The 15,647-nt window shown below is 35.3% G+C and overlaps 2 protein-coding genes across 4 annotated transcripts; both read right to left on the bottom strand.

The window, feature by feature from the left end:
• Window positions 1-42: 42 nt before the first annotated feature.
• On the bottom strand, window positions 43-2,867 carry LOC107923625 (diacylglycerol O-acyltransferase 3). 2 transcript variants are annotated; one of them, XR_005904837.1, is made up of 4 exons: window positions 2,257-2,744; window positions 1,317-2,049; window positions 282-397; window positions 43-157 (listed from the first exon to the last, which is right to left on the bottom strand). XR_005904837.1 is itself a non-coding variant. In XM_041081042.1 (3 exons), exons 1-3 carry the CDS (start codon window positions 2,704-2,706, stop codon window positions 360-362), a joined length of 1,221 nt encoding a protein of 406 aa, XP_040936976.1. In that variant the 5' UTR covers window positions 2,707-2,867; the 3' UTR covers window positions 43-359. The 2 variants fall into 2 exon arrangements, 1 of the variants encoding a protein (XP_040936976.1); XM_041081042.1 differs by having other exon boundaries at window positions 43-397; window positions 2,257-2,867.
• Window positions 2,868-4,531: 1,664 nt separating this feature from the next.
• On the bottom strand, window positions 4,532-10,643 carry LOC107923573 (ABC transporter B family member 21). 2 transcript variants are annotated; one of them, XM_041081040.1, is made up of 13 exons: window positions 10,265-10,643; window positions 9,556-9,963; window positions 9,386-9,440; window positions 9,118-9,293; window positions 8,778-8,999; window positions 8,444-8,682; window positions 7,830-8,355; window positions 7,457-7,730; window positions 6,277-7,151; window positions 5,908-6,174; window positions 5,553-5,816; window positions 5,157-5,450; window positions 4,532-5,036 (listed from the first exon to the last, which is right to left on the bottom strand). In XM_041081040.1, the coding sequence occupies exons 2-13, from the start codon at window positions 9,889-9,891 to the stop codon at window positions 4,677-4,679; spliced, it is 3,888 nt and encodes a 1,295-aa protein (XP_040936974.1). In that variant the 5' UTR covers window positions 9,892-9,963; window positions 10,265-10,643; the 3' UTR covers window positions 4,532-4,676. The 2 variants fall into 2 exon arrangements, with proteins under 2 accessions (XP_040936974.1, XP_040936975.1); XM_041081041.1 differs by lacking the exon at window positions 10,265-10,643 and having other exon boundaries at window positions 9,556-10,204.
• Window positions 10,644-15,647: the final 5,004 nt, after the last annotated feature.

The raw sequence follows: 15,647 nt of genomic DNA, 5'->3' as shown, positions 1-15,647 counted from the left end.
TAAAGCAAGCGTCTTTAGCATTTATCAAGACATCTTCATGCGTTATCCTCCAACAGCATTGTCATTTTTCATTCATGAAAACGGCATGAAGCCTCAGATTACATTAGACAAAAGAATGAGCAAGTCAGAAGGTGTGGGCGCTACCCTGCCATACCAGCTAACCAAGAAAACACAATATTACAATAGGATCGCAATATTTTCCAATCTTTACAAGAAACTGACTTCTTTAATTTTTGAATAAGCTGCAGTCAATCAAGACTTCACAAAAACATGAGACCAACCTCTTTGACTTGCTAAGGGGCAGAGTTGACGAATTGCAATGGTTACAGCAGAGGTGTACGGGTGTTATCACCATGGTTTCAGCAGAGGTGTACGAGCGTTATCACTATTATAGTCCCTGCAAATCACCGCAATATCAAATTATGCATCACAATTAAGCAAATCACCGCAATATCAAATTATGCATCACAATTAAGCTTCAATCAAAGGCGAAGGAGAATTTTGCCAATTTAGTGAATCTTTGCAGTCACTTCCTGCCCCAGTAAGAGGCAGAGAGATCCCTGTTCACATAACTCAAAAAGCCTCCTGAGGATGTTCTAAAAAACAGAACAGTTTCTGGCCTTCCATAGAGGCCAACTGCACAAACAAAACAAGCTCCTTCATATCAATAGAGACAAACATAGAGAGAAGGTTGGCAACATCATCCCCAGCATTTCTTAAAACTAGACAAGCCTTCTTGGCTTGTTTTGTAATTAAACTTCAAATCGAGAAAAAAATGTGTTCCAACAATTCCGAATCATGTTCCGAATCATGTTGGAAACAACGTTCTTAGCAGGAATAAGATTATGACAAACTCTCCACACGAAATTCTTAACCTTTGGAGCCACAATCAAATCCCAAATCTGCCAACATCCTTTTTGACATTAAATTGGTGAAATTATTGCATGTTTATCTATATAGTCACTGCGAATCGATTAGTGGCTTGTTCATCGGTAGTAATGCATTACCAAATTTTATGTTAGAACCTGCGATTGGAAAACCGAGGAGGAGGAGAGCGGAAAGAAGGGAAATGATGAAATTTTGGCACAAATTTTGCAGAACAAACTAAAAACCTCAAGCTGCATTCGACATTACTCTAAAACTGAAAGATAAAAGCATTTTACATTATCATCTAGATCGCTAGAGCCTAGATTTAAAGTAGTTTCATCCATGCCAATAGCTCATCCACTATATTTCCCCTATTCACACTATTAACAAATTCATGATCGTAATCGAAGAATGAAACAAAATGAAGTCTCAAGAAGAGAGCACCAGACATTCATCATCTATGTTCTTGCCCAAAAGATTTGCAACGATGAGGTTAACGTCTTGCAACCCGACACCCGTGCATGTAGGATTAATCCCAAGTCTAACAGAGTCTTCATTGATTCTTGTTGTAGTTTCCGTTTGAGAGTTCAAGACCCTTACATTTGGAGAGGTCTTGCACTTCCCCATGCATTTGCACGCCACAACAGTGCCCTCTTCCCCCAACTTCCTTTCAAACTCTTCTAACAACGCCGCAGCTCCCATCTTCTTGCACTTGCCACCCATGCAAACTTCAATCTGCTTGGTTGATGTCCCTTCCACAAGGATGTTGCTCTGCCCATCCTTGAAGCCATTTGAACTGCAACATTCACCATCCAATCCAGCAAGAGGAACTCGTATTCGAATTTGGGGGCTTGAATCTGAGTTTTCTAGTTCCATGAGCGAGTTAGCTAATGTTGCTTCCTCTGCCACCGTTGGAGCTTCTATAACTATCTCTTCGGGTCGTTTCAAAGCATTGCCAATTGGTGTTTCTGCCTCTAGGGAAGGTTTCAAAGCATTGTTTCTCAGGGCTTTCATGTCAACTACCTCCCCACATTCGCTGTCACTTGATTCAGAGGAAGATGATGATTCTGATTTCCCAAAAGTGGCTTTGAGCTTGGCTCGTTCCTCTTTCAATTTTCTCTTCAACTCCTTTTGTTCTGATTTCAACTTTTGCAGTTGGGCCTGCAAAACACCGCTTGCTTCCTGAAAGAACAAAACAACATATGAGGTTTTAATCCAATATATCACAAAAATCCCACTTCAAAATTTCTTTTTTCACAATTCTCATACAAAGAAAGCTTCTTAGTTTAATTAAAGAGCAATTAAACCATTTTGTCACGGCACGAACCAGATCAAAGCAATCACAAAAAAACAGAAGTAGAAAAAGAAGACGGAAAATTAATATCTTACATGAATGATCGTGGCCTTAACTTCAGCGGCCAATCCAATCCTAGTATCCTCGCCATTAGCAATCTGAGGAAGCATGGACAAGTCCTTGGACAACCGCTTGAGAAGCTTCAGCTTGTTCTTGACTTGTTTAATCTCACAGCTCTTTCCCTTGTCTTTCTTCGTGGCATCGCCACCACCACCCCTCGGTGACACATAATACTGGACATGCCCTAAATCAGAAAACTGGCAACTCAATCTCCTGCAAGATTTAATCCTCGGCCTAACTGAAACCCTGGAATCTCCAACACCATGATTCAACTCCCTGGATAACCGTCCGCTAAAATCAACCCTAGCCGCCGGCAACCTTGAAACTGTCTTACAAACAATGCCAGAGGTCTCCATGGCGTGAATCAGATGGTTTCGATTCCCGTTTAGCTTGGAAAATATAAGAATGGATTGAGAAGAATGCATTCATATATTGAATATACGTTGCCTTGAACGGTTTCAGTTTCCTGGAAGGGAAGGAAATAGCACATGTGGCACGCTATTAGTGGTTCGATTAAATCTAAAGCTGATGTGGAAGGATTGTTGCGCTTGGCGGTGGCGCGCTCGTGAGGAATTCGGTTTGCCACGCTTTACTGGCACTTTGGCATGCGTTTCTTTTTTAATATCAGCGGTGCGATGACATCATCCGAATATTGACGGCTAGGATTTTGCCAGCTCCTAGAGGCTTTTCTGCCATGTGGCTTTACGTTGTCTCTCTAATTGCCACATAGGTCTAACGATCACTTCTTGTCCTTATTTGTAAATAAAAAAATCCTGAAAATTAGTAAAAAGCCACGGGCAGGAAAACTGGCTACGAATTTTTTGGGGGAATATCCGGATAAGTACTATTACGACTCCTAAGTCCTAATACTTTTAAAAAATATAGTTAATAATTTTTAAAATATATTTTTAAGTAAATAAAAGATCAATAGCAGTTATATATTATTTTAAAATAATTTATTTATTATATAATAGTTTAAATTATTTTCATTACTATCGTGTATTAATTAAAATATATTATATTGTTTTTAAAATTTGATATAAAAATAGTATGGTTGAGAAAGTGAAAATAAAATAAATGTTTAATTATTTAATTATGTCATAATTATTTTTAATTTTGCAACGATTTATTAACAAAATGATTATAAAATTAAAACATAATAATATGTAAGTTCATGATAATTGATATTAGAATAAATTTAAAAAATTTAAAATAAAATATTTTTAAATAATATCCATCATAAAAGTTTGCCACCATTTGTTTTAAGTATGTCTTTAATTCAATTCTTAAAGATAAGTTTCTATATATGGTCATTAAAAGTAATTTTAAATATTTCATTTTAAAATTAAATATGAAAGAATAAATCAAATAGCTTATATAAATTAAAATATTTAAAAAAAAAGCTAACACTATTTTATACTTATTTGTAATAGTACAAATTAAGTTACTATTAACAAAATAAAATTAAAAAAAAATGTGTGTCTGCGCTTCAACCTTTTTTTTGGCCCCCAAATCCGCCACTTTTTCTAGTGATGTTTTAACTCTCTTTTTGGTCATTTTCAGTTTACCACATGTGCGATTTCATCACTAATTCAATTTTAATTAATTTAATTTGATTTTAATTGCATTCAATTTTATCACTGTTTGGCTTTTTCTTTATGTAGATTTAAATTTAAACGTTTATTCTACATAGTATTAATTTTTAATAATTTTTTTATAATTAATAGTGATTTAATTTAATTATAAAGTAAATAATTAATACATGTAGATTAATTAAATGATAAAATTGTATAAAGGTAACATTTTGATTTGAATGTAATAGAAAAATGTTAATTTTACTCAATTAATAATATTTATAGTTGAAATATTATTTGAAAAATATATGAAAGAATTAAAAATTTTATAAGTAAAATGAAAAAAAGTAACTAAAAATGGATTAAAATTGAAAAAAAAAAAAAGAGAGGAAGAAGTGGTACGTATATATTTTGAAATATTCACACCGTTAAAATTGATTGAGCAAAATAAAAACGATAACGAGGAATAATGATATTTTAAAAACCTAAACATTTTTCTTCAAACTTCTCTACTTTATTCTAAAAAAAATTGCTTTGGCCATTATCCATCATTATAAGACATGCAGTAGAGTTTCTTTAATTTTCCCATGGTTTATCTCATCAAATCTGACTCTTTCTTCCGTAGGATTCAAAGGAACGAGCAAACGTATCATGAAAACAGCATTTGCCTCTGGGTATTAATATATGATTATCTGCATGAATTATTGTATCAAGCAACTATCTTGCAAATTCTAAGAGGCTGAGTTAAAATTGAATTCAATCACTTAATGCAATCATAGGTAACATTAAGTAGAATATTCGACTCTCAACACTTGTAAGTCCTACTGCGAAGTGGAAGCAGTCATGTGAAGTGCAACTAAGGAAGCATAGAAACCATCTTTGATGTTTATCAAAGTGTCATGCTTTCCTTTCTCTACAATAACCCCATTTTTAACCACAGCTATAACATCTGCATTCTTGATTGTGGATAGCCTATGAGCAACTACAACCGTCGTGCGGTTCACCATCACTTTATCTAGTGCATCCTGAACCACTTTCTCTGATTCTGCATCCAATGCACTTGTAGCCTCATCTAATAGCAGTATCTTTGGACTTTTAACGATGGCTCGTGCAATGGCTACGCGTTGCTTTTGTCCACCTGACAATTGAAGTCCTCGCTCTCCCACCACGGTATCGTAACCCTGGATTATATAGGTGAAAAGATCAGTAACCAGTCATTAGTCAAAGCATATTTGGAGACTATTTTGTAATGGTTGCATTATTGAGCCAATTTGGAGACTATTTTCAAAAAGATCTGTAACCTGTTGTAATGCACTGATGAACGTATGAGCATTGGCCAACTCTGATGCTGTTATAATTTCTGCTTCAGTTGCATTTCCTCCCTTTCCATATGCAATGTTGGCACGGATTGTATCATTGAACAAAACAGGTTCTTGGCTGACAAGCCCCATTTGTTGCCTCAGCCATTTCAATTGGAGCGTTTGGATTTTGACTCCATCAAGAGTGATAGTTCCTGAATCAGGATCATAAAACCTCTGCAATAATGAGATTACAGTAGATTTCCCACTCCCACTTTCTCCAACCAGGGCAACTGTCTGAAAGAAACAAAATGATCGATACGTGTATGATTTTAGTCTCTACAAATATGTTGATAAGTGATGTGTTTGCGAGTTCAGTATGGCAAAAGGATCGTTTACCTTTCCAGCATGAATAGACAAGCTTAAGGCTTGGAAGATTTGAATATCTGGCCTTGATGGATACTTAAAACTAACATCACGAAGCTCCATATTCCCTTTCACATTTTCTAGTGTCATCCCAGACTCATCACTTGGGTCTATTTTAGACCGGCGATCAATAATTGCAAATATGGAAGCTGCCGCAATCTTGGCTTTGTTGGAATCAGGAGCGAAGGAACTTGATTGAGAAATTCCAACAGCTGCCATGGTTAAAGCTAAGAAAACCTGCGAAATAAATATTGGTTTCAGCATCATAGGGACATACAAAATTAAATAGCATGCCTTAACAAAAAAGATCCAAAGATGTCAAACTCACTTGAAAAACATCTGTGAATGTCGCCTGGCCGTGCTCAACAAGTTGAGCTCCTGCATAGAAACTTGTTGCATAAACAGAAAACAGAAAGAAGAACGCAAGTCCGAATCCTGATCCGCTAATCAAACCCTGCCTTATCCCGGTTTTCATTGGACCCTCACATTTCTTTTTGTAGAGTTGCATTACCTTTTCCTCTGCACAAAAGGAAGCAACTGTTCTTATACTCCCAACTGCATCACTGGCAACTTGGCTGGCCTCCTCATACATCATCTGCAACAATTTATGTATACATGTATAAATCAATAATATTCTTAAAAATATATGCCCCTTTTACTTATTTTTCACAATTATGTAAGCAATATTCAGGCATACCTTTGCATCTGCACTGAATCCCTTCATGAATTTTGCTTGAATGTATCCATTGACCCCTATGAGAGGGATTAATACTAGGATAATAAATGCCATCTGCCAACTTGCAACAAAAGCAATAACTAAACCAGCCAATGCTGATGCAAAGCTTGAGACCAACTGAGCTAGTGCATCTCCAACCAGGGCACGTATCGAGGCTGCGTCTGCCGAGAGCCTTGCACCTATTGAACCACTTGAATTATCAGGTTCATCGAACCAAGCAACTTCCATGCGGACCACTTTCTCGAAACATGTTGATCTGATTCGTTGGATTAATTTACATCCGGCGATAGAAAAGAAGTATGTTCGAGCAGGATTTATCAGAAATGATGCCAGGCCAAGGGACAAAAATATCAGTGCCCAGAATCTTGAATCCTTTTTCAATTCATCAGGAGGTTGATAAAATGTTTTGATCATATTGGAAATCAGGATACCGAAAAGTGGAAGTATCACACCGTTGGCAGCTGCAAAAAGAGTTCCAATTAAGATCACAGGAATCTCCGGCTTGTTGAGGTAAGCAAGCCGGAGGATAGAAACCTCCTTAGCCTGTTTCAATGGTGGTTCAGCAGGGTCTTCTGTATCTAACATTGCAGGATCAGTGACATTCATTTCAGTAGGTAAACCAAAAGGTTGAGAGAAAGAAGAATTGCGGCTGCTAGTTCTAGATGATCCCCTGCTGATTGATCGCTTGAATGACCTTCTTAGGCTCGATTGTCTGAACAATTCTTGATTAACATCTGATACATCTGCAAGCTGTTCCAACCCTTTATTTACTTCTTGTAAACGAATGAGCTGAGAGTAAGCTCCCTCAGGATCCTTGAGTAGTTCTGAATGCGACCCTGTCAATTCGAAGAAATGTTATCGACTGTGATAAAGTATGTTGTTGTGGAGCATAACACTGCTGATGCAAATGCAAAAAAAAGAAATAAGAACTACAAGCAATTTGTTAAACGTGTTACAAACATATTCCTTAATATTTAAGATATGCAATGGAAATACGCAAAATGTCTGAAAATACACCAACATGCAGGCAAATACAGGTTTAGTTAGTGGAATAAAAATGTATCCCCTTGATAACATGCGTCTGTTAGATAGCTCCACTTACAATTAAGATGAAGTTCAAGAAATATATGATTATAACTACCTTTTTCAACCATCTTTCCTTTATGAATTACAGCAATCGAATCTGCATTTCTCACAGTACTTAAACGATGAGCAACAATGACAGTTGTCCTATTGCCCATTATCCTGTCCAATGCCTCTTGAACAACTCTTTCAGATTCTGCGTCGAGTGCACTTGTAGCTTCGTCTAAAAGCAAAATCCGTGGGTCTTTCAAGATTGCTCTTGCAATTGCCACTCTCTGCTTTTGTCCACCAGAAAGCTGAGTTCCATGCTCTCCAACCATGGTATCTAGTCCCTATGCATGGAGTCCATAGTTTCAAAGTAAATTAAAATGTGCAATTCATATATTGAAGTTGATATATAAAATAAAATTAATCGGACAATAAACTAAAACCTGAGGTAGTTTATCAATGAAGTTAGCAGCATTTGCAAGTTCAGCTGCTGCTCTTATCTCTTCCGTGGTTGCATCTTCTTTACCATATGCGATATTATCCCTTATGCTTGACGTAAACAACACTGGTTCCTGGCTAACAAGACCAATCTTTCCCCTTATCCATCTAAGCTGGAACTCCTTGAGATTAATGCCATCGATAAGAACCTCACCGGCTTGTGGATCATAAAATCTCTCGATCAGGCTGATTGCAGTTGATTTCCCACTTCCACTTTGTCCAACCAAAGCTACTGTTGTGCCACTTGGAATAGAAAGAGAGAATCCACTGAAAACTTGCTCCTCTGGTCTGGCAGGGTAACTGAAATAAACATCCCTCAGTTCTACATCCCCACGAATATCCTCCAACACTTTTCCACTCGTGTCATAGGAATCAATCTCTGGCTTCCTTTTGATGGTCTCAAACATCTTAAACGCTGCAGCTTGACCAGCCGCAAACGCAGTCATGCATGGAGATGCTTGCCCCAGAGACCTGAAACGTCCGTAGGTACCAAGGAATTTAGCCTATGAAGCATGCTTAATGAAGTAGAAGATGGACAAAATTCAAAATTTAAACTCACATGGAACCTGTCAATACAGCCATGATCACATTAAGTACTTCACCACCAGTGTACCCTTTCTCCAAAATCATCTTCCCACCAAACCAGACAGCCAAAGCATAACTGCAGAATATAACTAGCATAACTAAGCCAATACCTACTCCAGCAGCGGTGCCTTCATGAACGCCTGATCTATAAGCAGTAACAAGTGACTTATTGTAATTGTTTATTGCTTGCTTCTCACCAGTAAACGACGCAACCTGGAATCAAGTCAATGATTGGCCATATATTTTCACCAAAAAATAGGGGCAAAAATTGATAACTTAGCTGCGACTATTTTTAATATAGAACTTACAGTTCGGATCGAACCAATTGTCTGTTCAACTACAGTGGCAGCTTTAGCATAAGCATTTTGTCCCCGGGATGCCATCTTGGATACTATAACGGCTATGGTTCCACCAGATATTACAAGTAGAGGGATAGCAGATAACATTACGAGAGTAAGAAGCCATCCTTTGACAAATGCTATAACAAAGCCTCCAATGAACGTGGATATCAATTGTGAAAACTTCCCTACCTGCAAAAAAGAGGTGAATATTCCATGGTTACATGTGTATTATGATTCCAATGAAAACATCTTACTCAACGAAGATTCTAAACATCCTAGTCAAGACTAGGATAGTATAGTCGTATACCTTTTCGCCCATGGCGTCCTGTATGAGAACTGTGTCCCCCGACATTCTTCCAATAACTTCCCCTGTGTTTGTTTCCACATCAAAGAAAGCAACGTCTTGCCTCAATATGGTTTTCAAGTACAGGCCCCGTATTCGTGCAGCTTGTCTCTCACCTGTGATCATCCAGCAACTCACCTCTGAAAAAAATAACAATATCCAAGCTTTTCAGCATGAGTCTGAAGCCACATTAAACATCAGGCAATATGATTTAAATTAGAGATTTTCTTACGGAGAAACGCAGCCGCCGCAGCCCCCATCGCCAGGTAGACAAATCTCACAGAAACCTTAGATATGGTTTTAAGAATTCAGTTAATAATCCCCATGTGAGACGTTTAAACAAAACAATAAACTAAAAGTAAAAAGACACACCAGCTATGTTCATGCTACATGCAGAAATACCTTGGAGACAGCTTCAACCACGTTGCCATTACTCTGGTTTGTTCCAAAAGAATCAATGAGATTCCCAAACAGGATTGTCATAAGGGGCATAGATAGACCATTCCCAGTTGCAGCGGTTGTGCCGACGATCATTAATAAGATATCCGTAGAATCAGCAAATGCAAACAGCTTGTAAAATGGAACCGTGTTAGTTTTCTCATCTCCTTTGCTGCTTTCAGGATCTTGATTTTCTCCATTATCGCCAGGGACTTTCTGTGACTCTTCCTGGCTTTTCGATGTACCGGCTTCATGCAAGTCGGTAACTTTCTCACCATTAAAACCATTCTCGGAGGCCATTGAGTGGCTCCCAAGCAATTACTTTGATACTCAACAACTTCAGAATCTATAGGATTTATTATGTTGTGGCTGCTGCAAACAAATCAATTAATTTAAGCCAATTAATTTAAGCAAGATTGTTCCCCTATTATTAACAGGAAATTTCTCTGCAACAATGACTCCCAAGCACCCGTCTAAAGGAAAAAAAAAAAACAAATTTGCAAAAGCTGCAGTTATGCTTTATCAGCAGTGCAACAGAAAGTGAAGAAATTTTTTCTATAAAGGCATCATTTGAGCATAAACCAAACTTGAGATACCCTCCCAAGTCACCAAGGAAAAAGACAAAGATAAGAACAGAACAGAATAATGAAAAGAGAGATTGAGAAACATTTACTTGATAAAAGTTCGAAATGAAATACTCTCAGGGATTTGGAGTTTCAACTTACTCCAAACTTTGTTAAAGGCTAGCCTCTCTCTGTTTAAAAGCATATTTATATGCTCTTTGGTGACTGGTGAGTATTTGCCTTGACCAGCAAGCCTTTTTTTCCATGTAAAAAAGTATCATTCACCGTTATTCAATCAAACCCTGGGCTGAAGTGTTGCAAACCTAGTCAAAAGTTTCTGGGGTTTTCACTTTCATCAACCGTATCCCGATTGTTTTATTCCTTGTCTCCAAACAATAGTGTAACGGCATAAAATATAAGATTGCTGGCTTGGCATGGCTTGGAGTAGTGACTTGCCACTGAAAAAGACAACCATTCTCATCATCAAATTGCCGAAGGGAATCACAAGAAATAGGAAACAAACCAAGGCTAAAATCAACATGATTTGGTAGCCTAAATCATCCTCTCTTTTGAAATGACCATATCTACTGGGATATCGCTTCGTTTTCTATACAATATAGTACTATCCTGGACCACCTTTCTTTTTTCATAACAAGATTAATAATAATAAGAAGAAGAAAATAAAAATAATAACGTCGAGTGTTATTCCCTAATGCCTATATTTACAAACTTTTAACACCTGAATTTTAATCCAAGGTGTGACGAAGGGTGTGTCCAGAGATCTGACTTCAAGCAAGTGCTAATTGAGGAGTTAATTTCTTTTATTTGGAATCCCATCTAAATTTTACTTTGAATAATTATTGCCTTAATTATAAAATTAAGCTCTAAATTATATCATTTTTCTCACTTACTTTGAATTCGAGGATAGCAGATTAGGGTGTAATGTTTGCTGTCGCTTGTTGGTTTTTGTGGAAGAATAGGAACAAAATTATTTTCCAGCAGATTACCAGCCACTCTGAAGAGGTTCTTCAAAGTAATAATATAGGCATTAGGGAATAACACTCGACGTTATTATTATTATTTTTCTTCTTCTTCTTATTATTAATCTTTTTATGAAAAAAGAAAGGTGGTCCAGGATAGTACTATATTGTATAGAAAATGAAGCGATATCACAGAAGATATGGTCATTTCAAAAGAGATGATGATTTAGGCTACCAAATCATGTTGGTTTTAGCCTTGGTTTGTTTCCTATTTCTTGTGATTCCCTTCGGCAATTTGATGATGAGAACGGGCAATTATTTTCCAGCAGATTACCAGCAACACAAGTTCTGTGCTTACCGCTGAATTGTGGGCAATTATTACTTTGAGTTCGACTGAGGAGCTATTATAAAACAATAATTGAATGTGATAGCAAGGTTGTAACTGATGTGCTTGAGGATATCTTAAAAGGAAGTCCCGCCAATGACTCTGATTTGAAGGATAAAAGAATAATGCCGGTAAATTTGGACTATCAAATTCTAATATGTGTTTAGAGAAATTAATATATGATAGTTGATCGATTAATTAAAACATATCCTAGTAATACCGACGATTAAAAAGTTTCTATTAAAAGATATATTAAAAAAAAACTCATATAAGAACATACAAACTTGCCTTTTTTTTAAAAATAAAAATATCAATTTTATTTAAAAAATTAATGTGATTAAGTAAGAATGTGATATCTAACACATAATTATTAGATAATATTATACCAAAAAGAAAAGTCTGAAAAAACGTAAATAATAATAAAAAAAGGTAGATTTTAAGGGCTTATTTAACATTACAAAGAGGATTTTCAAACTTTTGACGAAAGAGGTGTAATCACATTTGATGAAAAGGAATTTGAAATAATTTATGTAACGGACGTGGATCACAAGAGAGAAAACAAAAAGAAAAGCAAGAAGTCTAAACCCGCCTAACTCTTTTCCGTTGTCCTTTTTCATGCTGCACTATAATGGAGCAACTTAATCTATACTATCATCATATTTTGATTTAATCTTTATATTTTAATTTAACATAATTTAATTATCTATTTTTGTAATGATATTAATTAGTTTAAATATTTATTATCCACAACTTTTTTTTTTGGTGAAAAAGTAAAATAAATAAACTCATAACAAAAACCAGACCAATCCCTCAAACTAGGAGATCTCAAACAAACGTAAATCTTTAGTTCTATGTTGGACTAGATTGACCATATGATCAGCATCCTGATTTTCCTTGCTAGAAATGTGTCTAAAGCTCCACTGTTTGAACCATGACAACATCTAATGAATTCTCCTAACCAAAGTATAATTGGATCCTTCTGAAGACCTCTCTTGAATAGTCGTAATCGGCTCAAGATAGTCAGATTGAATTAACACATTGTCATAGCCCCGTTCACTTAAAATAATCAGACCATCCAAAATACCCCACGACTCAGCATAAAAAACAAAAAAATTTCCCAAATATCTATTAAATCCAAGAATCCACGTTCCACCTTGATCTTGCACTATTCCCCCTACCGCCGCAAAACCAACTTCTTTCTAGATAGATCCATCTTTACTCAATGTGACCCAATCGTTAGTTAAATATGAAGATGAAAACTTACATCGTGTTTCAGTTGACATGCCCCTTGTAGAAGAGACGTATTGTTTTGCCCAACTATACGTCACCTTAATAGTTTCATTATCACTCCATGGAGCACCCTGGAAAAGGAAAAGATTGTGATTCTTCTAAATATGCCAAGCGATGATCCCAAATAGATATTGCCAATCTACATCTCCGAAGCACCAACCATGCTAATTTTCCAAGTTTAACACAAGCCACTCATATAAATTTCCTGCATAGAACATAGAATACCATTCGACTGGAATTAGATGATCCTAAATATTTCTCGTTGCAGGACAATCCCTAATAACATGAAACACATTGTAATGGCCTAAATTCAAGGTTATCGTAATAGTGGTTTCGTAACCACAAATCCAATTTAAAGAGAAATTTATTTCAATATTTTTGCATGAAAATTGATATGATAGGAAAATCATATGAAAATATTGATAGAAAAAATTTTACCGATTTAGTGGTTAGTTAGAAAAAGAAATTATTGAAGAAATTGGGTAAAAACAAGGTATCGGGACCTCTATCTCGTAAAACCGAGTCTAAAATAATTTTATAAATATTTATGAAATGTTAGTAATGTGGTATTAAAATTTCGTAGGAAATTTTAATGTTTGGGTAGTCAATTAAATGAAAAGGACTAAATTGTAATAGGTGTAAAAGTTGCTAGAATGATTAAATAGCTTAAGAGTCTAATGATAAAGGATTTAAAAGGCAATTAGACCCAAAATTTATTATGGCTGGACAGCAAGGGCATGAAATCAGCAGGAAAATTGATAAATTAAGGGCAAAATTGGAATATTGCAAAATTAACTAAATAAAACTAGGACTAAATAGGAAATATCTAAATTTCTCTTCATTTCTCTTCAATTCCAGCAGCTAAAAACGCCATAGGAGGGTTATCTAAGCTGCTATTTCATAATTTTTCACCAAGTGAGTTAATCCTTGCCTTTATCTTGTAATTTTTATGTTTCTAAGACTTTTACAACTAGGTCCTACTATTAAATTCATTAGTTTTTGATTTCATGTATGAAATTGAAAGTCACCATGGTTGATTTCTGTAATTTTATGATGAAATAGAATGAAATTAAAGCTTTAATTTGTTTATGAGATGATTTTATTAGGTAATTTCAATAGAAATTGATTTTTAGGACCTAATTGTGAAAATGCTTGGAATTAAAGTCTATTGCTGAAATTATGATTCCTAAAGGTTGTAAACTAGTTTAAGGTGATATAATAAAATTTTAATTGAGAAAAATCAGCTCAATTGAGAGGCTAATTGAGTAGGGACGAAATTATCATTTATTAAAAGCTTAGGGGAAAAATGGTAATAAACAGCTTGCACAAAAACAGTTTGGACAGCAGCAGTAGACTAACTTTGAAAAATCACCATAAATTTTATAAATAGAATTAGAAGATGAACAAAATATGGAATTAAAGCTTATTGAGTCTAGTTTCTCATAGAAGAAATAGTGTAAGCAATGGATTTGTAAATTTTGAGATATAATGAATTTTGTGAGACAAGATCAGAATGAATTCGGGTTCCCCTGTTCTGAATTTGAAAAATAAAAAAAATTGAATAAAAATAATTAGGGGCTTAAATTTATATGCATAAAATCCTTAATGAGTCTATTTTTAATAGAAACAAACAAGAACATCATTTGAATCCTGTATGAAGAGATAATTAATTTTTAGTGAAGAAGGGTCAGAACTGTGAGACAGCAGAACAGGGGTGACTTTAAAGAATAAACTGTACTTATTGGCTAAACTAAAAATTCTAAAAATTTTATGGTAAGAATATATATGAGTCTAGTTTCACGGAAAACTAACGGATCTTAATTTGGAGTTCCGTAGATCGAGTTATAAATAATTAGTGACTATGACTCAAATAGATAGCTTTGAATAAACTATAAATAATAATAGTTGAATTATAGAGAATGTTGCATATGAACATGAAATGTATTAAATTGATAATTAAATTTATTTATTTAGATTCAGAAGATTCAAATACGAAGCTAGATCGAGGAAAGGAAAAAGTTCGGGATTAGTAGATTTTTTTTTGTTTACAAACAAGTATCAAGGTAAGTTCGTGCAACTTGAATTATATTCTTAAATTGCTTGAGATTGTATGTTATTGATGTGAATATGATTTGAATGTTCATTGTATGAAAATTAATGAAACATTGATATATTTGATAAAATGGGAAGAAATCCCGTTTGAATGAAAGGAAAATTCGATGGATCTCTGAAAAGGAATTGACGGTAAAAAGGATCTAGCCCGGACGGGTGATCCTATCCTGATATAGCCCTCCCGAAGAATATGTGTAAAATGGATTTAGCCCGTATGGGTAATCCGAATTAGGGTCTGAATTTAGCCTGAACTAGTAATTCAGATCCAACCTCATTAGAGTAATTGTCGTTGCAGGGGATTTAGCCTGGACTGGTAATCCCGCTGCAAGGTTAAGGTTCGCGGGAGTGTGCTCTCTGAAATGGAAATGTGCGCACATGAATATGAATTGACGGACCCGGAATTGTACACTAAAAGTGTACCTCTGAAAATCCATCGAAATTCCGATAAATTCAACGGGATAAATATGGAAAAATAACAAGGAAATGGAAATTATGATATTGATGAGCTCATCAATGATGGTATATATTATTGGTACATGGAAATTATTATACTAACTTGAATGTTGAGTTTGTGCATATTAGGGTAATACTGCATTGAATGGATATATGAATGTTTATTGTATTGTATTGAAAATATTAGGTAAGTATAATTTTTGTTACATGAGTTTACTAAGCACGAAGTGCTTACCCCGTTTCCTTTTTCCCTGTTTTGTAGTGTTAAGAGCT

This window comes from Gossypium hirsutum, chromosome A11 (genome assembly GCF_007990345.1).
Source record: "Gossypium hirsutum isolate 1008001.06 chromosome A11, Gossypium_hirsutum_v2.1, whole genome shotgun sequence".
Taxonomy (NCBI): Eukaryota; Viridiplantae; Streptophyta; class Magnoliopsida; order Malvales; family Malvaceae; genus Gossypium; species Gossypium hirsutum.
This window is presented reverse-complemented; position numbering and strand designations above follow the sequence as displayed.